Below are 26,793 nucleotides of genomic sequence, written 5' to 3' on the forward strand. Positions count from 1 at the left end.
TCATTACATAATATATACCTGTCCGGCTGCAGTACTAGTGTGATATATATATATTTTAATTTTATCTCATTATCATCCAGTCTATATTAGCAGCAGACACAGTACGGTAGTCCACGGCTGTAGCTACCTCTGTGTCGGCAGTCGCTCGTCATCCATAAGTATACTAGTATCCATCCATCTCCATTGTTTACCTGAGGTGCCTTTTAGTTGTGCCTATTAAAATATGGAGAACAAAAATGTTGAGGTTCCAAAAATAGGGAAAGATCAAGATCGACTTCCACCTCGTGCTGAAGCTGCTGCCACTAGTCATGGCCGAGACGATGAAATGCCAGCAACGTCGTCTGCCAAGGCCGATGCCCAATGTCATAGTACAGAGCATGTAAAATCCAAAACACCAAATATCAGTAAAAAAAGGACTAAAAAATCTAAAATAAAATTGTCGGAGGAGAAGCGTAAACTTGCCAATATGCCATTTACCACACGGAGTGGCAAAGAACGGCTGAGGCCCTGGCCTATGTTCATGGCTAGTGGTTCAGCTTCACATGAGGATGGAAGCACTCAGCCTCTCGCTAGAAAAATGAAAAGACTCAAGCTGGCAAAAGCACAGCAAAGAACTGTGCGTTCTTCGAAATCACAAATCCACAAGGAGAGTCCAATTGTGTCGTTTGCGATGCCTGACCTTCCCAACACTGGACGTGAAGAGCATGCGCCTTCCACCATTTGCACGCCCCCTGCAAGTGCTGGAAGGAGCACCCGCAGTCCAGTTCCTGATAGTCAGATTGAAGATGTCAGTGTTGAAGTACACCAGGATGAGGAGGATATGGGTGTTGCTGGCGCTGGGGAGGAAATTGACCAGGAGGATTCTGATGGTGAGGTGGTTTGTTTAAGTCAGGCACCCGGGGAGACACCTGTTGTCCGTGGGAGGAATAGGGCCATTGACATGCCTGGTGAAAATACCAAAAAAATCAGCTCTTCGGTGTGGAAGTATTTCAACAGAAATGCGGACAACATTTGTCAAGCCGTGTGTTGCCTTTGTCAAGCTGTAATAAGTAGGGGTAAGGACGTTAACCACCTCAGAACATCCTCCCTTATACGTCACCTGCAGCGCATTCATCATAAATCAGTGACAAGTTCAAAAACTTTGGGCGACAGCGGAAGCAGTCCACTGACCAGTAAATCCCTTCCTCTTGTAACCAAGCTCACGCAAACCACCCCACCAACTCCCTCAGTGTCAATTTTCTCCTTCCCCAGGAATGCCAATAGTCCTGCAGGCCATGTCACTGGCAATTATGACGAGTCCTCTCCTGCCTGGGATTCCTCCGATGCATCCTTGCGTGTAACGCCCACTGCTGCTGGCGCTGCTGTTGTTGCTGCTGGGAGTCGATGGTCATCCCAGAGGGGAAGTCGTACTCGTAAGCCCACTTTTACTACTTCCACCAAGCAATTGACTGTCCAACAGTCCTTTGCGAGGAAGATGAAATATCACAGCAGTCATCCTGCTGCAAAGCGGATAACTGAGGCCTTGGCATCCTGGGCGGTGAGAAACGTGGTTCCGGTATCCATCATTACTGCAGAGGCAACTAGAGACTTGTTGGAGGTACTGTGTCCCCGGTACCAAATACCATCTAGGTTCCATTTCTCTAGGCAGGCGATACCGAAAATGTACACAGACCTCAGAAAAAGACTCACCAGTGTCCTAAAAAATGCAGTTGTACCCAATGTCCACTTAACCACGGACATGTGGACAAGTGGAGCAGGGAAGGCTCAGGACTATATGACTGTGACAGCCCACTGGGTAGATGTATGGACTCCCGCCGCAAGAACAGCAGCGGCGGCACCAGTAGCAGCATCTCGCAAACGCCAACTCTTTCCTAGGCAGGCTACGCTTTGTATCACCGCTTTCCAGAATACGCACACAGCTAAAAACCTCTTACGGCAACTGAGGAAGATCATCGCGGAATGGCTTACCCCAATTGGACTCTCCTGTGGATTTGTGGCATCGGACAACGCCAGCAATATTGTGTGTGCATTAAATATGGGCAAATTCCAGCACGTCCCATGTTTTGCACATACCTTGAATTTGGTGGTGCAGAATTATTTAAAAAACGAGAGGGGCGTGCAAGAGATGCTGTCGGTGGCCAGAAGAATTGCGGGACACTTTCGGCGTACAGGCACCACGTACAGAAGACTGGAGCACCACCAAAAACGCCTGAACCTGCCCTGCCATCATCTGAAGCAAGAAGTGGTAACGAGGTGGAATTCAACCCTCTATATGCTTCAGAGGTTGGAGGAGCAGCAAAAGGCCATTCAAGCCTATACAACTGAGCACGATATAGGAGGTGGAATGCACCTGTCTCAAGTGCAGTGGAGAATGATTTCAACGTTGTGCAAGGTTCTGCAACCTTTTGAACTTGGCACACGTGAAGTCAGTTCAGACACTGCCAGCCTGAGTCAGGTCATTCCCCTCATCAGGCTTTTGCAGAAGAAGCTGGAGACATTGAAGGAGGAGCTAACACAGAGCGATTCCGCTAGGCATGTGGGACTTGTGGATGGAGCCCTTAATTCGCTTAACAAGGATTCACGGGTGGTCAATCTGTTGAAATCAGAGCACTACATTTTGGCCACCGTGCTCGATCCTAGATTTAAAACCTACCTTGGATCTCTCTTTCCGGCAGACACAAGTCTGCTGGGGTTCAAAGAACTGCTGGTGACAAAATTGTCAAGTCAAGCGGAACGCGACCTGTCAACATCTCCTCCTTCACATTCTCCCGCAACTGGGGGTGCGAGGAAAAGGCTCAGAATTCCGAGCCCACCCGCTGGCGGTGATGCAGGGCAGTCTGGAGCGACTGCTGATGCTGACATCTGGTCCGGACTGAAGGACCTGACAACGATTACGGACATGTCGTCTACTGTCACTGCATATGATTCTCTCCCCATTGAAAGAATGGTGGAGGATTATATGAGTGACCGCATCCAAGTAGGCACGTCAGACAGTCCGTACTTATACTGGCAGGAAAAAGAGGCAATTTGGAGGCCCTTGCACAAACTGGCTTTATTCTACCTAAGTTGCCCTCCCACAAGTGTGTACTCCGAAAGAGTGTTTAGTGCCGCCGCTCACCTTGTCAGCAATCGGCGTACGAGGTTACATCCAGAAAATGTGGAGAAGATGATGTTCATTAAAATGAATTATAATCAATTCCTCCATGGAGACATTGACCAGCAGCAATTGCCTCCACAAAGTAGTACACAGGGAGCTGAGATGGTGGATTCCAGTGGGGACGAACTGATAATCTGTGAGGAGGAGGATGTACACGGTGATATATCGGAGGATGATGATGAGGTGGACATCTTGCCTCTGTAGAGCCAGTTTGTGCAAGGAGAGATTAATTGCTTCTTTTTTGGTGGGGGTCCAAACCAACCCGTCATTTCAGTCACAGTCGTGTGGCAGACCCTGTCACTGAAATGATGGGTTGGTTAAAGTGTGCATGTCCTGTTTATACAACATAAGGGTGGGTGGGAGGGCCCAAGGACAATTCCATCTTGCACCTCTTTTTTCTTTCATTTTTCTTTGCGTCATGTGCTGTTTGGGGGGTGTTTTTTGGAAGTGCCATCCTGCGTGACACTGCAGTGCCACTCCTAGATGGGCCAGGTGTTTGCGTCGGCCACTAGGGTCGCTTAGCTTACTCACACAGCTACCTCATTGCGCCTCTTTTTTTCTTTGCGTCATGTGCTGTTTGGGGAGTGTTTTTTGGAAGGGCCATCCTGCGTGACACTGCAGTGCCACTCCTAGATGGGCCAGGTGTTTGTGTCGGCCACTTGGGTCGCTTAGCTTAGCCATCCAGCGACCTCGGTGCAAATTTTAGGACTAAAAATAATATTGTGAGGTGTGAGGTGTTCAGAATAGACTGAAAATGAGTGGAAATTATGGTTATTGAGGTTAATAATACTTTGGGATCAAAATGACCCCCAAATTCTATGATTTAAGCTGTTTTTGAGGGTTTTTTGAAAAAAACACCCGAATCCAAAACACACCCGAATCCGACAAAAAAAATTCGGTGAGGTTTTGCCAAAACGCGTTCGAACCCAAAACACGGCCGCGGAACCGAACCCAAAACCAAAACACAAAACCCGAAAAATTTCCGGCGCTCATCACTAATTGATACATTATGATACTTTTAGCAGGATCTTAGTAAACTAAACCCCAAACATTGTATTATGTTGTTCTATTATAGTTTATTATACCATGTCTCATGACTGCATGTGAAGTCACATTAACTAAACATATACAGTCAACTTCTGTGTAGATCTCAATTACAACATTAGCTTAAAGTTCCAGTAATACTGTGCTTCCACTTTACAACCAGTAGATTAGAAACAGGAAGAGGTGACACAGGCAATTCCCAGCTGTTGTTTAGCTTCACGTGTTCATACTATACTGCATCTTTCAGCATGCTTCAAGTTCTGTACACACATGTCCAGGACAGTCCCAGTTGTGAGTGTTTAAATATATATAGGGCTCCTCCCAGTGGCGTAAGTTTGACCCAGGTGGCCGGAGACAGTATAAATATATAATACCCTGAAGAAGAATATTATAAACCGAAACACTGGGGTAGCCTGTGGGCGTCTGTGAGTCTTCATTTTTGGGAGAATGAAAAGTCTGTGAATGCCACCGTTTCTATGCTGTATATATATATATATATATATATATATATATATATTATTTTTTTTAAATTATTTTTTACACCTACCTGTGGCTATCGGGGTAGAGGAGGAGAGTGCTTCACCCGGCTAGCTCTCAAAAAGCCAGGGAAGTGCATGTGCACTGCAGCTACCCCTAGATTTAGCTTCCTGCAAGCTGTCTCTATGGATACCAGGAGATAGCTGCCGTGTCACTGACACAGCTCCTCCATCTCAGAAAAGCAGAAACCCGCGACCCAAGGCCAGTCACTAGAGCACCAAAAGTCTGGGTCATGAAACGGGAGCACCACTGATGCTGAGAGAGCTCCATTCGACCACCATGTTACAGCACAGCAGCAAATACAGGTAGTGGAGGCAACAGAGGACAGGTGCCCCCTTCAGGACAGGAGCCCAACGGCAGCTAACCCCATTGTCTCCGGGAGTTCTGCCTCTGGCTTCCCAAGGAAATCCTGTGTCTCCATATTGTTGGCATTGCACCCTGGAACTGCCAATCTTCCAGAGATATTTCCTACAGCAGTGCTATTGCAGATAAGTAATTACTTGTTATTACTTATGTATGGGCATTTTAATTTGTTGTTTTGTGTAGTCTGTGTGAAATAAATTAAGCAATATTATGATACATTGTGTACTATTTATGTTTTTTTATTTCTCCCAAGCCTTTTTTATTTCTTTCATGGAAGACACCTGTGAATCTTGGATGGAGAGATGTCAAAAGTCCAAAAGAAACATTATATCTTTGAAGGTACGGGGATTGGTATTATTAGGAGATGCTACTCCTGTCCATGACGTACTACCCCAATGGGGCATATTCAGTTGGCAGTGTTAAATTTTTGCCCCCTGTGGCATCTGACATTTTGGGCAGCTACAGAGTAATTGATTTTCAATTAAATGTAAGAAATTGAGCCATGGTAATTTCTATAGGGGTTGCAGTTATGTGACCGGTGGTGAAGAGACCGCCGGTCAGAATACTGGCCCCTTAATCCCGCCCGGTCACAATCCCGATGGTCGGCATGCTGACCAACAGGGACTATTCCCTATGGGTGTCCACGACACCCATAGAGTGGGAATAGAACCTGTGGTGAGCACAGCGAGCCACCGAGCACACAAGGGGGGCTTGCTGCGCTCGCCCCCCCCCCCCCCCGCTTGCATTCCGCTGCCGGGAAACCGGCGTTGGTATGCTGACTGCCGGTCACGCATACCTAACCCTTTCTATAGGATTTACCGCAGCTTTTTCTCGCATGTCAACAGCAGGTGCAAAGTCAGCGAAAACAGGTAATTAAGGACGTTGCGTCAGAACTCCTCGGAAAACCCCCACCCCAATGACTAATTAGGCAATGGGAATTTTTTAATTAGCTTAACTGGGGCAATCGTTAAATGTTGTTATTATTAGGGGGCAAAAAAGTGGTCACAAATTACTCCAAGATCAACTTTTTAATTTTTGTATACACCCCAAATTTAAATGAAGTATATTTTTTAAGATAATAAAAGACTGTTTTTTTATAATTTCTTTTAATTTTTAAAAGAAAAATTTAAAGTGGCACAAATTACCTGAAATCTCCTATTTTCTATTATTTTTGAACTTTTTCATTTTATTGATTTGTAGTTAAACAAAAAAGTTTGCTTTTTATAATAATTTTATTTAAAAGAAACATAAATGCACAAATCAGCCATTGAAAACATTTTAATACCGCTAAAAAAAATGTCTTTGGGACAGAAATAAACATTTATGCTGTTACCCAATATTTTATTTTGTTAGGGTACAGGTTGTTCCCCAATTTTATTGAAAATTAACTAAGGGGTAAAATTTTGCAACCATTTTTTTTCTACTGGATAGCACGGCAATCAGGAGTGTGCATAGTTGCAGTAGATGAAAAATGGTTGCAATAGCACATTTGCACCAAAAATTATGTGGCCAATTGACTATGCCCCATATATCTTTTTTCTGTCTTCCCTGGGCGACTTATACCCTAAGGAGTTTATGTTGGAAGACATATATTATTAGAATTAATTCTGATATACCTGATATTAATACCAGAGTTCTGTATATATTGTAACCAACAGTCATACTTCTTGACTACAAAGCTATATGTTTGAACAGACATATTTAGAGGCCTCTATTCACTAGCACTTTGTCACAATTATACTACTCACAGTGCTGTGACTATATTTTATATATATATATATATATACATACAGTATATATATATGTATGTATATATATTTATATATATATACAGTATATATATATATATATATATATATATAGGAATAGTAAAGCGTTCTTGTTTCAGTGACTGAAAATCATTTACATTGGTACACTACTTTTGACAGCAAAACTGGTGTAACTGGAAGCAAAGAATAATGGGGGGAAAGTCAGTAAGTAATTGTGTTCCTGTCTTGGCGCACAAAAGGAAAGGTATGCAGTGAGTTTTTATGGACTGAGTAATGTTCCTGTGAAAGAGCATGCCAGTTTTCTGATTAAAAATAAATGGAAACCCTGCAAAGTATACATAATGTTAGATACTGTCAATCAATCACTCCTTTTCCCTTGTTGGCCGATGACAGGAGTTGACAGAAAGAGGATTCTTGAACAGTTGTATGAACTAAATTTGCCAAAATATGAATGTGTCTGTCTGTGTGATTTAGCATCATCCATTGTGTTTTAGAGCTATTTACTATTTGCTGTTTGTGTTGTTTGTCACATACATTTGGTATATGGTAACTGATGACAGGGAAATGAATAACAGACATGTGGAATGAGACTTACTTTATTTTTTCACTTGAAAGGACCTCGGGCAGCTCCACAGTTATCATGCCATCTGAGTTGGTTTTCCCAATGAAAACTGGCTTTGTACGCAGAACATCAGGTGCTGTTATTGCGGCCACTCTATGCTGCAGACCTCCAGCACTATTTCCTCGATTAGTGAGAACAAAAGAATACGATGTCTCGGGTTTTAGTTTGGTGATCAGTGCCTGTGTTGCTCTACCATCCACTTCAGCAGACTTTTTCCCATCATCATATAGAATCTTGTAAGAGAAAAATGCAATTATGAGTTATTTATACTTATTATTTAGCATTTGCTTTACAGTAGCTACAGACAATTAATACAGCTTTATAGTGTATAGGGAGTTTAAGGTGTCTGTAAGTGCGTCAGCAAAGAGGGTGTAGTATAAATATAAGCATGATGAGTATACTGATGATTATGGCTGTGATTATGACTGTAATGTAACATGTTGTCTATGTGAAAATGCTGCTATTAAGCTATGATTATGGAAAAATATTATATGAAGTGTAGTCATATAGGAGCTGTTATTTTGTTGGGAGCAATGCAAAAAGGCAAGTATCTGGAACAATGTTGCAACGTGAGGGGCGAAATACAACGTGAGGGGCGAAAGTTACTATTTTGCATGCAGGGCAAATACTGGCTGCTTTTGCATGTAGCCCACAAATGCTTCCGTTTTATTTTTACACTGTAAATTAGATATGCACTTAGACACGCCCCTCCCAAATCTAACTCAGCAGATATAAGATCTGCCCCGCCTGCTGTGCAGCATGGCTTTACCAGGGTACTGTACATAGTTTCTCCTAATGCAATACATTGCTTTGCTCTTAATTCAGAATCAGCCCAATAGACTATAGTGTAGTACTCACTAATTGTATTTACTGAACTGTATACATTATACCATGCTTCAGCCATCACACTGTCAGCCATTGTGATGGTCAAAATTAAATAATTGACATAAGTTTTGCAAATGTATTATTATAAACAAAAGTTCAAATTTATAATAAAAAACAACACCACATACAGTAGATAAGATGTAGATAGAAATAATTTTGAGGCACCCTTTTGTATAGGTCACACATTACTGATACCCTTATAATCTACATTAGTGTAGTCTACTTTGCATTACTGTAAGCTGTGGTAGTGATGTCACTATGTCCTACTACAAATGTATCATGTTATAGACTGAAACATGTGCAATAAAGACAGTCATTTGAATTTTCACTTAAATCTATTGATGTGCTACTTCTCTTGGCCCTTGAAAACATGAAGTCAGCACATCTGTTTGGGAGGAGAGTCCATTCACCTAATATATTTTGGTTAATATACAGCACCAGCTACAAAATATGAAAATAGTGTGCCAGTGGATGGCCCAGTGGTTTTATACAGTACTATGAGGTCATTTCACACATCCTTATTGTATACTAGATTAATTACGTGATTACGTATAACCAGGGCCGGCAACAGAAATCTTGGGGCCTGGTACACTAATATCTCTGCCCCCCCTCCCCTCATACGCACCTTCCAGCCCAAACCTCCCTGACCCACACATCAGAATCTCACATTGCGGTGAGAAATAGTGATCATATTTAACAATTGGTGGCCGGACCAAGCTTTCTGCTCAAGTGGGTGTTTGGTATTACAGTGCATCTTGCACTGAATGCTACACCATTTCTGTGAAACACTGGAGATTTATTGGTAATAATATTAATAACTGGATTGGTTAATCAGACTAGTGGGAAAAAAAACCCAAAACATGGCACTGCTTTGCTGACTGACTCTGACTCAACAGAGTCGCCACCTGTGCTGTCTCCCCCTTCCCAGCAGTCTGTCAGGCCACTGCTGTGCTGCTCGGCTGCTCTCTTTCTCCTGGACAGATGCTGGGCCTGTGTTCCTCAAAGGAGGATACGACGGATGCCGACAACACAGCAGTAGGCAAAGAAGGGCAGGTGGGCGGTGCATAGCAATGCGCCAGACGTCACATGACACGTGACATTGAGGGTCAGAGGCTTAGAGAAGGACTGATAGGAGCCTGGGATTACATTACTGCTACCGCCCCACCACCACGGGACTATTCCATGTGCGGGCCGGGCGGCACGGCGGCAGCCTACATAATATAATTTAAAGTGTAAATAATTAAAAGCATTACGCTGCTACTGGCTGCTGGTGCTCTTCACACCTTGGGGCTCCTCAAACCCTCAGGGCCCGGTACGGGGGTACCCTTTGTACCCCCTGTCGCCGGGCCTGCTTATAACACACAACTGATCTTAATAACACTGGTATAATTTTATATTATTCCTGTTTGTAGTTGTTCAGAATTTACATATTATGGTGGATGGAAACCCCAAGCTACATAACGATATTTATCATGACATATGGAGGAGGCAGTCTGGGTGTAACTACCAAGGGAGAGTGTCCTATGAATCTGGGAAAGAAGCAGGTACTAGTTACCATATGTGTTTAGTTTTGTGTTTTGAAAACCCAGCAAACTTACTTTGAAGGGCAATGCAGAGTTGTAATTTTCTGGAATCTCCCATGACAACAACACTGAAGTCTTCATCACAGCTTTAACATGAAAATTTTTTGCGAACACTGCTGGAAAATGAAGAAAAATGTATTTAAGCTATTCTTTTACTAGTAAACCTGTCTGCTGCTGGAACATTTATGGTCGATGTCTATGATGCTAAGATAAGATGATGAAGAAATGGGATTATGGAAATCCTATACTCTGCTTGTCGTTGCTCCAGCAAAATTAATGTGTTACCTTACCTGAAAGAGGAAGACACGGATCAAAGGCCAACTGAATACTAATGTCTTAAAAACATATTAAGGTTCATATACGTTACCTTATGGAATTGCAGCCCTAATAACATAAGTAGTGCCATCAGGATAAGAAACTACGTCGGCACCCTGATGTCCAAAGAAAAGATATTCCTCTAAGGAAGAAAGCCTTAAGCAGACAAATCCTACCTTGATCTACTGGAAGCGTCCTGAATTGGACACTTGGGCTAAATGGACCAGGACCCTTGATTGTATAAGCACGTATTTTAACATCATAAATGGTATCAGGTTTTATTGCGGTAAGAGTCACGGTTGTGTCAGCAGGAACAATGTGCACTTCAATTGGATGATTTGGATTGTTGATATCCCTGTACAGGAGGGTGTATTTTGTTATTACACCATTTCTTTCTGCTAGGATGGGAGGTTGCCAAGTTATTTGAACTGATGTTGATGACATGCTCTCACACTGAAGGTTTTGAGGAAAACCATTTGGTATCTCCTCCGGGATAGTTATTTCTTGGATATTCTCTTCCCCAAAGCCCACTTTGTTTCTGGCTGATAATTTAAAGACATATGATGCTCCTTTGTGAATTTCTCTGGCAGTAAAGTGGTCTTCTTTCTCTGAGAACTCCAGAGTGGTGAGAATGTTCATATCTTTGCGACCATACTTTAGGCGATAACCTGTGATTGGGCCAAAGGTTTCCACAGGTGCATACCACTGAATGAGAGCAGTGTTCATCTGTGTGTGGTTGATAACAAGCCGAGGCTTCCCTGGAACTGCAAGACAAAAAACAATTTGAATGTAACTAATATGTTCTTTTTACCTTGCTGATATCATAGCAGTGATGTCTTTAGCCTTTATGCTGCCTGAAGTGGAAAATTACTATAACACATGTTTGTGGGGAATACATACTATTTACCGGCAGCCAGTATGCCGGCAGTGGGGCGAGCGATAGAAAGCCCCTTGCAGGCTCGCTGCGGGTTATATTCTCCCTCTATGGGTGTCGTAGACACCGACAGAGGGATGAAAGCCTGTGGTGCTGGTATTCCGGCGGTGGCATTTAACCGCCTGCCGGGATTCTGGTGTCGGCTTTATAAAATAAAATATTTACATTTTAAGCTTGCTAAGAACTACAGTACCAACAGGGTAAATACCAGAAACTTAAGTATTTGTTTCATAAAAATGTACTTATTTTTTGCTGCTGCTTAACAAAACATCAATAAAAAATCTCTAATGCGGGCTATACATAAGGCAGGCAATCCTCCTATACTGATTGGCAATAAAAAAATGTAGATAAGTGAACATCGATGGTCAGCGATCGGTTGGAGAACTGGAAAAAAGCTGCATGTTAAAAATCCCTACTCGCCGATCTCGATAATTGTTTTGGGTTGGATTCAGTGAATCGAGGATTTCAAATGTGTTGGATTTTGCCTATCCCCCAACCTAGGCATCGGGAGAATGGGAATTTCCCTCCAATGATGTATGGGCCTCTTTTAAGCATGTGTATACATATAACTGTAGCAATCCATGCAGCAGAGTTCCAGCAAATGGCAATTATTGGTGAATAGCAATGTCTTCCAGCTCACGATGTACATCTTGTGCTAACATGTACAACCATATTTTGAAGTTGGATGGAAGACAAGCTTATCTGTCTTTTCCTGCTGCTCCAGCCTATAAAACTATCTTTTCTTGGGAGATGGAGTGTGGTGCCTCTGTAAGAGGGAGATTTATCAAACCTTCAAAAGAGGACAAGATTGTAGTTATCATTTATCTAGTACATTCACTAAAATGATAGGAAAAAATCTGTTTAGTTGCTATGGGCAACATCTGCACTTGTCCTCTTTAGACGGTATGATAAATCTTACCCGAAGTCTTCTGGGGGGGATTTCAAAAATTAATGATGTATTTGAACTGCATTCATTATTTGTTTTCCTGTACTGATCTGTACTATAACATTTTACTCAGTTGAACTGTTTTAGTGCACTGTTGCTGTGCAGTTTATATTTTGGGTTATGTGAAAAAAATATTGAAGAAAGGAGAAAAAAAGTGTTTAGAGAAAATAATTCTAAAGTCTTGTTTTGTGTTTTAGCCATTATTAAAGCCAATGGAGCATAGGCAAACTAAGGAGAGCCCAGAGAATTGGAAAAATAACTCCTTATGGTTTCTTGAGAAGAGATTGCTAGAAGCTGTCAGTAAATTATATATGTCATAAATTGCTTTTATTCTAGCGGCAGTCCTCACATGACGATTTTTTTTTTACCTTGATTAGTGGTGCCTCTAAAGAAAATAAGAAATACAGCCAGGCTTTTGAAAGAATTGAATCAGAGGAGAGCCCAGTTTATTAAAAAGAAATAACCTCGTCTACTGTACCTAACGGCAAAGTGTATATCCTTGATACCGTACTTAAAGCCTGGTGTGCAATAGAGAATACATAGGTAGACCATATTAAATAGAAAATAATGGTGAAAAGCCACACAGAATTGCACCTCTACAGGATTACACATGGAGCTGTAGTTACATAATTTCAGTGAAATATTTCACGCACTATATGGAATTTAACAAAAGTGTACGTATATTGACTGTTTTGGCTGTAGCATTTTATTTTTGGTGATGCGATTGCTTTTAGTAATAAAAAAGATGTATTCATTAAAAAATATATATTCATGCTTTTATAATATGTAATACAGGTTGAGTATCCCATATCCAAATATTCCGAAATACGGATTATTCCGAAATACGGACTTTTTTGAGTGAGAGTGAGATAGTGAAACCTTTGTTTTTTGATGGCTCAATGTACACAAACTTTGTTTAACACACAAAGTTATAAAAAATATTGTATTAAATGACCTTCAGGCTGTGTGTATAAGGTGTATATGAAACATAAATGAATTGTGTGACTGTAGACACACTTTGTTTAATGCACAAAGTTATAAAAAATATTGGCTACAATTACCTTCAGGCTGTGTGTATATGGTGTATATGAAACATAAATGTATTCTGTGCTTAGACTTGGGTCCCATCACCAGGATATCTCATTATGGTATGCAATTATTCCAAAATACGGAAAAATCCGATATCCAAAATACCTCTGGTCCCAAGCATTTTGGATAAGGGATACTCAACCTGTATTGATATATGCATATTGGTTTACATTTTAATTGGATTTAATAAATTAATAATTTTAATTGACATAGTAAACAAATATGTGTATTAAGGTAAGGGATTCAAATATGAATTAATAAATGACAAAGGGGATATTCAATTACCCGCAGTACATTACTATTATTATTAATGATATCGCCTTGGGCTATCCTATTAGCCCCGATTAGCCGGCACGAGCTGTGGCTTATCAGGTTTTTCTGTTACTGCACTGGGTGCTCCTGACAACTCCTGATTCAGCACTGCACCTCTGTCACCCTGGTCACTTGACCGCTACCCCGTGATGTGGCCGCTGCCGGAGGCGGGGAAAGAGGGGGGATGCAGTTCACGACGCTGACCCGGCTACCCCGCCGGGATCACAGCGCTGAGTGCCGGCTCCCGGGCCGTGGTGCTCTCACTGCAGTCCCATTGTGATGCTGCTGCGTCAGGCATGGGACACTGACAGATTTTGTTTCACATGCCTCGAGCAAGCAAAACCAAATCCCCGGAAACAGCCCCATTTTCAAGCGAAAACGGGGCTGTTTCTCACGAAAACACACAGATTTCACTGAACTTGTGTGTTTTCGGGAGGAAAGCTATTTTTTATGGGCGATCCTAATTGGATAGCCTGTAAAAAAACATTGGCAAAACATTGGGGGAAAAGTGTGAAAATTTTGCACCTGATGTTTTATCTCCTCTAATAGAATACCTCTCTAAGAATCAGTTACCAATGATTGCTTTAAGTCTCTTCTGCTTTATACAAAAAAATTGTTTCTAAAATATTACTTTTAGGACTACAGTTGAGCCCACGATAATGACATTAATATTGCTTTGATATACTGTAGCTCACAAAGTATACAGTGTGAGTAAAACAGTATATGCTTGACAGGGGAAACAACTCTACTTTGCACTGCTGAACAAGCTTAGTACCATTTATTATGATATTATTTATATTTTATAATATAGCTGTGAAGCAATAATTGCTGCTGGACCCACAGAGTTCAACTGCAGGGCCGAAACTAGCGGTCGGCCAGCGGTGCCTGGAATAATGTGTAAAAGGACTCTACCGGGAGTAATTTGTAAAAGTGGGCTCTACCTGGAGTAATGTGAAAAGGGGGCTCTATCTTGCGTAATGTGTAAAAGGGTACTCTACCTGACGTAATATGTAAAAGGGGGCTCTACCTGGTGCAATGTGTAAAAATAGGATTTTAATTACCCGCCAGTAAATCCTTTTCTCGTGGTCCATAGACTTGGGCAAACGCAGGATTTTCAAGGGAGGGTTTCCATACACATGGGTTTCCATGAATATATGTGTGTGAGTACGTGTACACGGTCACAATACTGATGCCCCGGATCCCGGCTGTTAGATGGCAAGTGCAATAAAGCCCCTTGCGTGCTCGCTGCGCTCGACACAGGTTCTATTCCTACTCTATGGGTTTCGAGGACACCGGTGAATGGGTATAGTCCCTGTTGGTCGGCATGCCGACCAGCGGGATTTTCAGATGCCGGGATCTCAGAGTTTGTATTGTGACCGGCAATCTCCTAACTGCATCCCGTACACACAGCATATTTACAAACACACACACACACACACACACACACACACACACACACACACACACACACACACACACCATACTTACAGCAGACACACACATACAGCAGTATACATACATGGACACATGACATACACACACATGCAGCATACATACATTAAAACACACACACACTATATATATATATATATATATATATATATATATATATACACACACAGCTGGTACACACATATATTTACACACACCTCTTTCACATAAACATAAAAAGCAGCCAGTATACATCAGCCACCAAAACTTATATATATATATATATATATAGAAACAGACAAATTGTCGGCACTCCAGGCTTTCAAAAAAAACAGGCTGACACGTAGTATATTGGCAATATACTACGTGTCAGCCTGTTTTTTTTTAAAGCCTGGAGTGCCGACAATTTGTCTGTTTCTACTTAACACGTTCCAGTGTCTGTATGGCACCCGGCCAAGCTGCTATTGATAAGAGAGTGCCGGTCATTCGACTGGATTATATATATATATATATATATTTCATTAGCCCCCATAATATAAACGCTGCCCCCCCTCCCCCGCTAATGGGTCACTGGCCAGCATCATTTATTAAAGCCCGTTCCTCCCCCTCTCCACAGCGCACCGCAACCCCCTCCCCATCACACACCTGCAGATGATCTTTCAATAGATTGCTGCTTCACCCAGCCAGCCCGGGAATGCCTGAGAGGAGCTCCCCCTACAGGCAGACAGCCAGCCCAGCAGCCTGTCTACGTAAGAAGGCAGCTCTGCCTCTTTATACTTGCGCCCCTGAATTCCGGCGTTAAAATAGGAAATACGGTAAACTGCGCTGATGGATCAGTGGGCAGGGGGGGTTTCCAGGTACTTGGAACCCTCCCACCCCCTGCGTGCGCGTATGGTAGAGAATACTGGGAATCCATTTAGTACCATGGGGTATAGATGGGTCAACTAGGAGCCTTGGGCACTTTAAGAATGTGATAGTGTGCGCTGGCTCCTCCCTCTATGCCCCTCCTTCCAGACTCAGTCTAGGAAACTGTGTCCGAGGAGACGGACATACTTTGAGAGAAGGATAGATAAGGAAAGTGGTGAGATAACGAACCAGCACACAGAAACAACGTGCTAACCAAACTTGAAACATGAACAGCAACAGCTGAACAAAAAAGAATACTTAACCAAGTAACAGTGCAGGAAAAAACGAAGCACCGGGCGGGTGCAGAGTATCCTCTATGGACTATGAGAAAAGGATTTACCGGTGGGTAATTAGAATCCTATTTTCTCTTATGCCCTTGAGGATTCTGGGGATCCATTTAGTACCATGGGGAAGTACCAAAGCTCCCAAGCCAGGTGGGAGAGGGCTGAGGTTCCTGCAGAACTGACTGACCAAACTGAAGGTCCGCCCAAGAAGAACCCACCGACCTAGTAGAGTGGGCCTGAACAGATTTTGGAACCGGCAATCCTGCCATGGAAAAAGCATGCTGGATAGTGAGCCTGATCCAGCGTGCGATAGACTGCTTTGAAGCAGGACACCCAATTTTATTGGGATCATAGAGAACAAACAGCGAGTCGGATTTTCTGTGACGAGCTGTTCTCTTTACATACACCTTTTAAAGCCCTCACAACATACAAAGACTTTGAAGAAGCAGAGGTGTCCGTCACAGCCGGAACCACAATAGTTTGGTTGATGTGAAAAGCGGACACCACCTTAGGAAGAAATTGCTGACAAGTTCTGAGTTCAGCTCTATCCTCATGGAAAATTAAGTAGGGACACTTGTGAGACAACGCCTCTAGCTCCGACACACGTCTTGGTGAGGCCAAGGCCAACAGTATGACGTCTTCCATGTAAGGTACTTTACGTCAACCTCCTGTAACGGTTTAAACCAGTCCTATTGGAGTAACTGCAGCACCAACTTGAGATTCCCAAGGTGCCGTGGGAGGCACAAAGAGAGGATGGAGGTGCAGAACACCTTTCAAGAAAGTCTGGACTTCAGAGAGAGAACCCAATTGTTTCTGAAAGAAAATATACAAAGCCGAAATTTGGTCTTTAATAGAGCCTAGGCGTAGGCCCACATCCACTCCCGACTGCAGAAAAAGTCCTAGATGAAATTCCACCACAGAATATTGTCTGCTCTCACACCAAGAGACATACTTCTTCCATATACGGTGGTAATGTTTAGACGTTACCACCTTCCTGGCTTTGATTATAGTTGGCATGACCTTGTCAGGAAACCCTCTCCTAGCTAGAATCAGCCGTTAAACTTCCATGCGGTTAAACGTAGCCGCGGTAAGTCTTGATAGACGGGCCCTGTTGCAGAAGATCCTCGCGAAGAGGTAGAGGCCATCAATCTTCTATCAGCATCTCGAGAAGATCTACATACCAGGCCCTTCGAGGCCAGTCGGGAGCAATGAGGATTGCTTGAACCTTTTCCCTTTTTATTCTCTTTAGAATTCTTGGGATTAGAGGAAGTGGAGGAAACACGTACACCAGTTGGTAGACCCACGGAGTTGTCAGAGCGTCTACCGCCACTGCTTGTAGGTCTCTCGACCTGGAACAATACCGCTTGAGCTTCTTGTTGAGTCGAGAGGCCATCATGTCGATCTGTGGATATCCCCACCGACGTGTCAACCACCGGAACGCCTCCGGGTGGAGGCCGTACTCCCACGGATGCAGGTTGTGTCTGCTGAGGAAGCCTGCTTCCCATTTGTCTACATCCGGAATGAGAGGAGAATTCTTGACACCTCTGTCATTGCTGCTCTGCTTTTTGTTCCGCCCTGTCGGTTTATGTAGATTACTGCCGTTACATTGTCTGACTGGACCTGAATGGCCTGATTCCGAAGTAGAGATGAGGCCTGCAGAAGGGCATTGTAGATTGCCCTGAGTTCCAGAATGTTTATTGGAAGGACGACTTCCCGACTTGACCATCTTCCTTGAAACTGCACCCCCTGGGTGACTGCTCCCCAACCTCTGAGGCTTGCGTCTGTAAATAGCAGAATAAAATTCTGAATCCCGAAACTCTGATCCTTGACGAGGTGAGAAGGATGTAGCCACCACAGAAGGGAGATTCTGGCTTTTGACGACATGTGAAGATGCGATCCGGACAATTTTTCCAACAGATCCAGCTGGAAGGGCCTCACATGAAACTTTACATACTGGAGCGACCCGTAAGAGGCCACCATTTTCCCCAGATGGCTAATGCACAGATGCACCGAAATCCTGGTTGGCTTCAGGACAGCCGAACCATCGACTGAATTTCCATAGCCTTCTCCAAGGGAAGGAACACTCTCTGAGACTCTGTGTCCAGTATCATCCCCAGGAAGGAGAGACTCTGCGTCGGTTCCAGGTGAGATTTTGGTAAGTTAAGAATCCACCCGAGATCCAGGAGTAGTTTGGTTGAGAGGCCAATGCTGTTCAACAACCGCTCCCTGGAAGATGTCTTTATCAGAAGATCGTCCAGGTACGGAATTATGTTCACACCCTGTTTGCGGAGTAGAAACATCATCTCTGCCATCACCTTGGTGAACACTCTCAGTGCCGTAGAGAGACCAAATGGCAGGGCCTGGAACTGGTAGTGGCAGTCCTGCAGTGCAAATCATAGATAAGCCTGATGAGGCGGCCAGATTGGAATGTGAAGGTACGCATCCTTGATATCCAGAGACACTAAGAATTGCCCCTCCTCCAGACTGAGATGACAACTCTCAGAGACTCCATCTTGAATATGAACACTCGTAAGTTAGGGTTTAACGACTTGAGGTTCAAAATCGGTCTTACCAAACCGTCCGGTTTTGGTACTACAAACAAGATGGAATAATATCCCTTGTTTTGCAGGGGAGGTGGAACTGGCACAATGACCTGAGTCTGTACCAGTTTTTGAATTGCGTCCTGTAAGGATATACTTGCTTCCTGTGAAACTGGTAAGCCTGACTTGAAGAATCTGTGAGGTGGGAGCTCCTAAAACTACTATCTGTAGCCCTGGGAAATAAGATCTATGACCCAGGGATCCTGGCATGATGTTGTCCAGATGTGACTGAAAAATCTTAGTCGGGCTCCCACCTGCCAGTCCTCCAGGCATCGCGGCCCACAGTCATGCTGAAGGCTTTTATGAAGCAAAGCTTGAGCTCTGCTCCTGTGAACCTACAGTTGCTGGTTTTCGTGGTTTACCTCTAGCACCTCTGGTGGCTGTAGACGAACCTCTGGTTTTGCCTATAGACTTGGCAGTCCGAAAGGACTGTAGAGTAGGTCCTGAGTAGGCCTTCCTGGCCGGGGGAGCTGCAGAAGGAAGATATGTGGACTTACCCGCAGTAGCTATGGAGATCCATTTGTCTAGTTCATCTCCAACAAGGCCTCTCCTGTGAAGGGTAGGCCTTCCACACCTTTCCTGGAGCAGTCCACTGGCGTAGCCATAAGCCTGACACTGCCATAGCAGTGGTGCGTGCATTAAGCAATCCTATTTCTTTTATGGCTTCCACCATAAAATTTGCAGAGTCCTGTATATGTTGCAGGAGTAAAATAATTTCCCCCTAAGGCAAGGTACCTAACCCCTCAATTAGGTTACCCGACTATTTGGCGATGGCCTTAGTAATCCACCCACATGCTATAGTGGGTCTCTGGGCCACCCCAGCAGCTGTATACTCACAGAGCCAGAAGAACAGAAGCAAGAAGATGTCTCAGGCGGCAGAAGCCTTCAGCGGCTTCACTGAGGTAACGCACAGCACCGCAGCTGTGCGTCATTGCTCCACACACCTCACACACTTAGCCGGGTCGCAGACTAAGTATCCTGATAGAGGACTTAGTACACTAGAAAGCGCTCCCCCCCTGCTATGACCCCCTGGTACCGCTGAGGTAATCTAGAGTCTCTCCAGAGGAGCTGCGAATCCCTGTCAGTCAGCGTCTGTGTCCACTGCAGAGGGAAAATGGCACTGGTGAGCTGCTGGATCCACTCATAGTGAAGCCCCGCTCCTTCCATGGCACGCGGTCTTCCCGCTTTTTTATACTGGCTGAGGTAATGTTAGTGCTTAAAATGGAGTCAGTCGCCTTTTAAGTCTGTAATGCCAGTCTGGGTACTGTGTACACACGTAGTGTACTTAGACTCAGTTCGCTCCCTCAGAAGCAGTGCGTCCGCACCGTGTACTGAGTCTGGAGACCCATATAAGCCATGCGTCTCCGTACCCTCATGCTGCCATAATGGCCGGCGACCCGCTAACCAGGACGCCGGCTTAGTACTCACCACTCTTCTATCTTCTGGCACTGTTAGGGGTGGCGGCGTGCTGCAGGAATGTACGCTTGCCGTGGTGGGGCTTGCAAATAGTTCCGTCAGGAGCTAGTGCCCTGTCAGCGGGGAACAGGACCATTAACCCTTCAAGAGGTTGGGCCGTCCCCCCCCCTCTCCTAAGTCCCACAAAGCAGGCAGGCTGGTGCCATCCAATAAATAACAAACAGATAAAATAAATGCAGAAAACTCTTCAGGGGCTTCCAGCGACATGACTGGCTCCTTCGGGCACATTTAGTAAACTGGGTCTGGTACGAGGGGCATAGAGGGAGGAGCCAGCGCACACTATCGAATTCTAAAAGTGCCCAAGGCTCCTAGTGGAACCATCTATACCCCATGGTACTAAATGGATTCCCAATATCCTCTAGGATGTAAGAGAAAGGTGGCTCTACCTAGAGCAATGTGTAAAAGGTGGCTCTACCTGGAGTAATGTGTAAAAGGGGGCTCTACCTTGCATAATGTGTAAAAGGGGACTCTACCTGGCGTAATGTATAAAAAGGGGCTCTACCTGGCGTAGTGTGTAAAAGGGGGCTCTACCTAGTGCAATGTGTAAAAGGGGGCTCTACCTAGAGTAATGTGTAAAAGGGGTCTCTGCCTGAAAAATGTGTAAAAGGGGCTCTACCTGGAGTAATGTGTAAAAGGGGCTCTACCTGGTGTAATGTGTAAAAGCGGACTCTACCTGGCATAATGTGTAAAAGGGGTCTCTACCTAGCGCAATGTGTAAAAGGTGGCTCTACCTAGTGCAATGTGTAAAAGGGCTTTCTGTCTGGAGAAATGTGTAAAAGGGGCTCTACCTAGAATAATGTGTAAAAGGGGGCTCTACCTGGTGTAATGTGTGTAAGTGGCGCTAGGCGCTACTGTGTGTCATAATTTCAATAATGGAGACTACTGTGAGGCATAATATGCAATGGTATTATTTTGTGGCCATGCCCCTTCCCCATAAAGCCACGCCCCTATATTTTTGAGGCATGCCTTCGGTGCACACTGTCCTTATTTTAAATATGGGGGGGGGGGGGGGGGCACCAATTCTCTTTCTGGCACAGGGCACCAAAATGTCTAGTTATGGCTCTACTCAACTGTCAGGGTCAAGTGTCCGAGTTGCAGAGACTGCTACACCATTATCCCAGACAGACTGTCCTGTTTGTATATGGTTTACTGGCATGGTTAGTTTGAACTTTTTGGATTAAAATGGTTGTGTTTGAATGTCATTTTTTTCCCCCTGTGCACCGCTATGGCCACTTAAATAAATTATGATAATAATAATAATAAAAATAAGCAGCACTTAGTCATATGTAGCAGGATGTAGTCATAATGTTGGCATTTACATAACATAGTTATGCGAATAAGATGCACAAGAAGAATGTTGATTATTCTGTGTACAACCTCGCCTGTATCGGCATACAAAATGATACGTTTTCCAGGAAAACACTGTAGTGTAGCACTTTGTATGCAGATACAGCCGTGTTCGCACAGAGAATATAGGCGTGCCACATATAATTTAATCAGCATAAGCTGAATGTGCATCTTTCTCTAACGTCCTAGAGGATGCTGGGGACTCCGTAAGGAACATGGGGAATAGACGGGCTCCACAGGAGATAGGGCCCTTTAAGAAAGCTTTGGATTCTGGGTGTGCACTGGCTCCTCCCTCTATGTCCCTCCTCCAGACCTCAGTTTTACACTGTGCCCAGAGGAAGATGGGCGCACTGCAGGGAGCTCTCCTGAGTTCTTTGCATTAGAAAGCATTTTTGTTTGGATTTTTCTATTTTTACAGGGAGCACTGCTAGCAACAGGCTCCCTGCATCGAGGGACTGGGGAGAGAGGAGCAGACCTACTTAAATGATAGGATCTGCTTCCTCGGCTACAGGACACCATTAGCTCCAAAGGGGGTGAACACAGGTTCGTCCTGGGCGTCCACCCCCGGGGCCATGCCGCCGTTCTCCTCACAGAGCCAGAAGAACAGTAGCAAGAAGATGTCTCAGGCGGCTGAAGCCTTCAGCGGCTTCACTGAGGTAACGCACAGCACCGCAGCTGTGCGTCATTGCTCCACACACCTCACACACTCCGGTCACTGTATGGGTGCAGGGCGCAGGGGGGACGCCCTGGGCAGCAATAATAACACCTCAAAACATGGCAAAAAGATATATACATGTACAGCTGGGCACTGTACATGTATATAAAAGAGCCCCCGCCATTTTTACACAAATTTGAGCGGGACCGAAGCCCGCCGCCGAGGGGGCGGAGCTTCTCCCTCAGCACTCACCAGCGCCATTTTTCTCTCCACAGAACGCTGAGAGGAAGCTCCCCGGACTCTCCCCTGCTTACACACGGTGAAGGGGTGTTTAAAAGAGAGGGGGGCACATAATTGGCGGATAAGATATTATACAGCGCTGCTGGGGAAAAACACTTTGTGTTGGTCTCCAGGGTCATTACGCTGGGGTGTGTGCTGGCATACTCTCTCTCTGTCTCTCCAAAGGGCCTTAAAGGGGATACTGTCTTCAGAAAAGAGTTTCCCTGTGTGTATGAAGTGTGTCGGTACAGGTGTGTCGACATGTTTGACGAGGAAGGCTCGCTTTATGTGGACGGAGAGTGTTTGAATGTCAGGTCGCCGTCGGCAATGCCGACACCGGACTGGGTGGATATGCTGAATGTCTTAAATGCAAATGTGAATCTCCTGCATAAAAGGTTAGACAAGGTTGAGCCTAGGGATCAGTCATGTAGCCAGAACGTGCCTGTCCCTGTGGCGCCAGGACCTTCAGGGTCTCAAAAGCGCCCCATATCCCAGGTCGCTGCCACAGATACCGACACAGATACTGACTCTAGTGTCGACTATGAGGATGCAAAATTACAGCTGAAGGTGGCAAAGGGTATTCGATACATGATTATTGCCATAAAAGAGGTTTTTCATATCACTCAGGAACCCCCTGTCCCTGACACGAGGGTTCACATGTATAAAGGTAAAAAGCCTGAGGTCACGTTTCCGTCCTCATTTGAGCTAAGCGAATTGTGCAAAAAGGCTTGGAGTCTCCGGATAGGAGACTACATGTTCCCAAAAGGATTCTTATGGAGTATCCTTTTCCACAGAAGGATAGGATACAATGGGAATCTTCGCCTAAAGTAGACAAGGCACTGACACGCTTATCCAAGAAGGTGGAATTGCCTTCTCCAAATACGGCTTCCCTCAAGGATCCTGCTGCTCGCAAGCAGGAAATTACCATGAAGCACATTTACACACATTCAGGAACTATCGTTAGACCGGCCATGGCGTCGGCCTGGGTTTGTAGTGCTGTCGTGGCATGAGCAGACTCCTTATCTACGGAGATTGACACCTTAGATAGGGAAACCATTCTAATAACCATTGAGCATATCAGAGATGCTGCCTTGTATATGAGGGATGCTCAGAGAGACATTTGTTTACTAAGCTCCAGAATAAACGCTATGTCTATTTCTGCTAGGCGACTCTTGTGGACCCGACAGTGGACGGGAGACGCCGACTCAAAGCGGCATATGGAGTCATTGCCTTACAAGGAGGAGGAGTTGTTTGGAGAAGGCCTCTTGGACCTTGTCTCTACTGCTACGGCCGGTAAATCGAATTTTTTACCTTATGTTCCCCCGCAGCATGCTAAGAAGGTACCGCATTATCAAATGCAGTCCTTTCAATCCAATAAAAGCAAGAACGGGGGGGGTCAGATCAAGTGGGGGCACGTCTTCGTCTGTTCAGCCACGTCTGGGTTCTCTCACAGGTGGATCCCTGGGCAATAGAGATTGTTTCCCAGGGATACAGACTGGAATTCGAAGACATGCCTCCTTGCCGGTTTTTCAAATCGGCTCTGCCGGCTTCCCCGTCGGAGAGGGAGCTGGTGTTAGCTGCAATTCACAAATTGTACATTCAACAGGTGATAGTCAAAGTTCCTCATCTCCAGCAAGGAGAGGGTTATTATTCATCCCTGTTTGTGGTACCGAAACCGGACGGTTCGGTCAGACCCATTCTAAATCTGAAATCCCTGAACCTGTACTTGAAGAGGTTCAAGTTCAAAATGGAGTCGCTCAGAGCGGTCATCGCCAGCCTGGTGGGAGGGGATTGGATGGTGTCCCTGGACATAAAGGATGCGTACCTTCATGTTCCGATTTTCCCTCCTCACCAGGCGTTCCTGAGATTTGCAGTACAGGACTGTCACTACCAATTTCAGACGTTGCCGTTTGGACTTTCCACGGCCCCGAGAATTTTCACCAAGGTAATGGCGGAAATGATGGTGCTCCTGCGCAGGCAGGGCGTCACAATTATCCCGTACTTGGACGATCTCCTCATAAAGGCGAGATCTCGGGAGAAGTTGCTGGACAGCGTGTCTCTGTCCGTGAAGACGTGGCAGAGGCACGGCTGGATTCTCAATTTACCTTAATCCCAGCTAGTCCCTGCAACGAGTCTGCCCTTTTTGGGCCTGATTCTAGACACAGACCAAAAAAGAGTTTTTCTTCCAGTGGAGAAGGCTCAGGAGCTCGTAGCTCTGTCCAGGAACCTATTGAAGCCAAAAAAGGTTTCAGTGCATCATTGCACGAGGGTTCTCGGGAAGAAGGTGGCTTCATACGAGGCCATCCCCTTCGGCAGGTTCCATGCAAGGACCTTTCAATGAGACCTATTGGACAAATGGTCCGGGTCCCATCTACACATGCAAAAACGGATCACCCTGTCTCCCAGGGCCAGGGTGTCTCTCCTGTGATGCAGGTTCGGCATTCAGGACTGGGTCCTGGTGACCACGGATGCGAGCCTCCGAGGTTGGGGAGCTGTCGCACTAGGAAGAAATTTCCAGGGTCTCTGGTCAAGCCTAGAGACTGGTCTCCACATCAATGTCCTGGAGTTGAGGGCCATATACAACGCCCTACGCCAAGCGGAGGAATGGCTTCGGAACAAACCGGTTCTGATTCAATCAGACAATGTCACGGCAGTGGCTCATGTAAACCATCAAGGCGGCACAAGGAGCAGAGTGGCCATGACAGAGGCGACCAGGATTCTACGCTGGGCGGAAGGCCATGTAAGCGCACTATCAGCAGTGTTCATCCCAGGGGTGGACAACTGGGAGGCGGACTTTCTCAGCAGGCATGACCTGCATCCGGGAGAGTGGGGACTTCATCAAGAAGTCTTCACACAGATCACAAATCAGTGGGGACTGCCTCAGATAGACATGATGGCGTCCCGCCTCAACAAAAAGCTAAAGAGGTATTGCACCAGGTCAAGAGACCCTCAGGCGGTTGCGGTAGACGCTATGGTGACACCTTGGGTGTTCAGATTGGGCTATGTGTTTCCTCCTCTACCTCTCATACCCAAGGTGTTGAGGATAATAAGAATAAGAAGGGTCAGAACAATCCTCATTGTTCCAGATTGGCCAAGGAGGACTTGGTATCCGGATCTGCAAGAGTTGCTCACAGAAGATCCGTGGCCTCTTCCTCTAAGGCAGGACCTGCTGCAGCAGGGGCCCTGTCTGTTCCAAGACTTACCGCGGCTGCGTTTGACGGCATGGCGGTTGAACGCCGGATCCTAGCGGAAAAAGGGATTCCGGAGGAGGTCATTCCTACCCTGATCAAGGCTAGGAAGGATGTGACGTCGAAACATTATCACCGTATATGGCGAAAATATGTTTCTTGGTGTGAGGCCAGAACCGCTCCTACGGAGGAGTTCCAGTTGGGCCGTCTGCTTCACTTCCTTCAAACGGGAGTGAATTTGGGCCTAAAATTAGAGTCCATAAAGGTTCAAATTTCAGCCTTATCCATTTTCTTTCAAAGAGAATTGGCTTCTCTTCCTGAAGTACAGACTTTTGTGAAGGGCGTGCTGCATATTCAGCCTCCCTTTATACCTCTGGTGGCACCTTGGGACCTTAACGTGGTATTAAGGTTCCTCATGTCACCTTGGTTTGAACCACTCAAAACAGTAGAGTTGAAATACCTCACTTGGAAAGTGGTCATGTTGTTGGCCTTAGCTTCTGCAAGGCGGGTTTCGGAATTGGCGGCTTTATCTATAAAAGCCCATACCTGATTTTTCACGTGGATAGGGCAGAGTTGAGGACTCGTCCTCAATTTCTGCCCAAGGTGGTCTCATCTTTTCATATGAACCAACCTATTGTTGTGCCTGTGGCTACACGGGACTTGGAGGATTCCGAGTCCCTGGATGTGGTCAGGGCTTTGAAGATTTATGTGACCAGAACGGCTAGGATCAGGAAAACCGAAGCTCGGTTTGTTCTGTATGCGGCCAACAAGGTTGGCGCTCCTGCTTCAAAGCAGACTATTGCTCGCTGGATCTGTAACACGATTCAGCAGGTGCATTCTTCGGCAGGATTGCCATTGCCTAAATCGGTTAAGGGCCATTCCACTAGGAAGGTGGGCTCTTCTTGGGCGGCTGCCCGAGGGGTCTCGGCACTACAACTGTGCCGAGCTGCTACTTGGTCGGGGTCAAACACCTTTGCAAAGTTCTATAAGTTTGATACCCTGGCTCAGGAGGACCTCCTGTTTGCTCAATCGGTGCTGCAGAGTCATCCGCACTCTCCCGCCCGTTTGGGA

General features: G+C 45.2%; 1 protein-coding gene across 38 annotated transcripts in view; it reads right to left on the bottom strand.

The window, feature by feature from the left end:
- Nucleotides 1-26,793, bottom strand: part of PTPRD (protein tyrosine phosphatase receptor type D) — a 2,362,472-nt gene that overhangs the window by 140,802 nt on the left and 2,194,877 nt on the right. For 15 of the 38 annotated variants that reach the window (XM_063914015.1, XM_063914009.1, XM_063914006.1 and 12 more), the window contains 3 exons: nucleotides 10,452-11,039; nucleotides 9,976-10,076; nucleotides 7,466-7,725 (listed from right to left, as the gene is read on the bottom strand). In XM_063914015.1, coding sequence (XP_063770085.1) covers nucleotides 7,466-7,725; nucleotides 9,976-10,076; nucleotides 10,452-11,039 — 949 coding nt within the window. The remainder of the gene's footprint in view (nucleotides 1-7,465; nucleotides 7,726-9,975; nucleotides 10,077-10,451; nucleotides 11,040-26,793) is intronic. The other 23 variants (XM_063914017.1, XM_063914014.1, XM_063914011.1 and 20 more) reach the window with 3 other exon arrangements.

Source organism: Pseudophryne corroboree, chromosome 1 (genome assembly GCF_028390025.1).
Source record: "Pseudophryne corroboree isolate aPseCor3 chromosome 1, aPseCor3.hap2, whole genome shotgun sequence".
In the NCBI taxonomy this organism is placed as follows: domain Eukaryota; kingdom Metazoa; phylum Chordata; class Amphibia; order Anura; family Myobatrachidae; genus Pseudophryne; species Pseudophryne corroboree.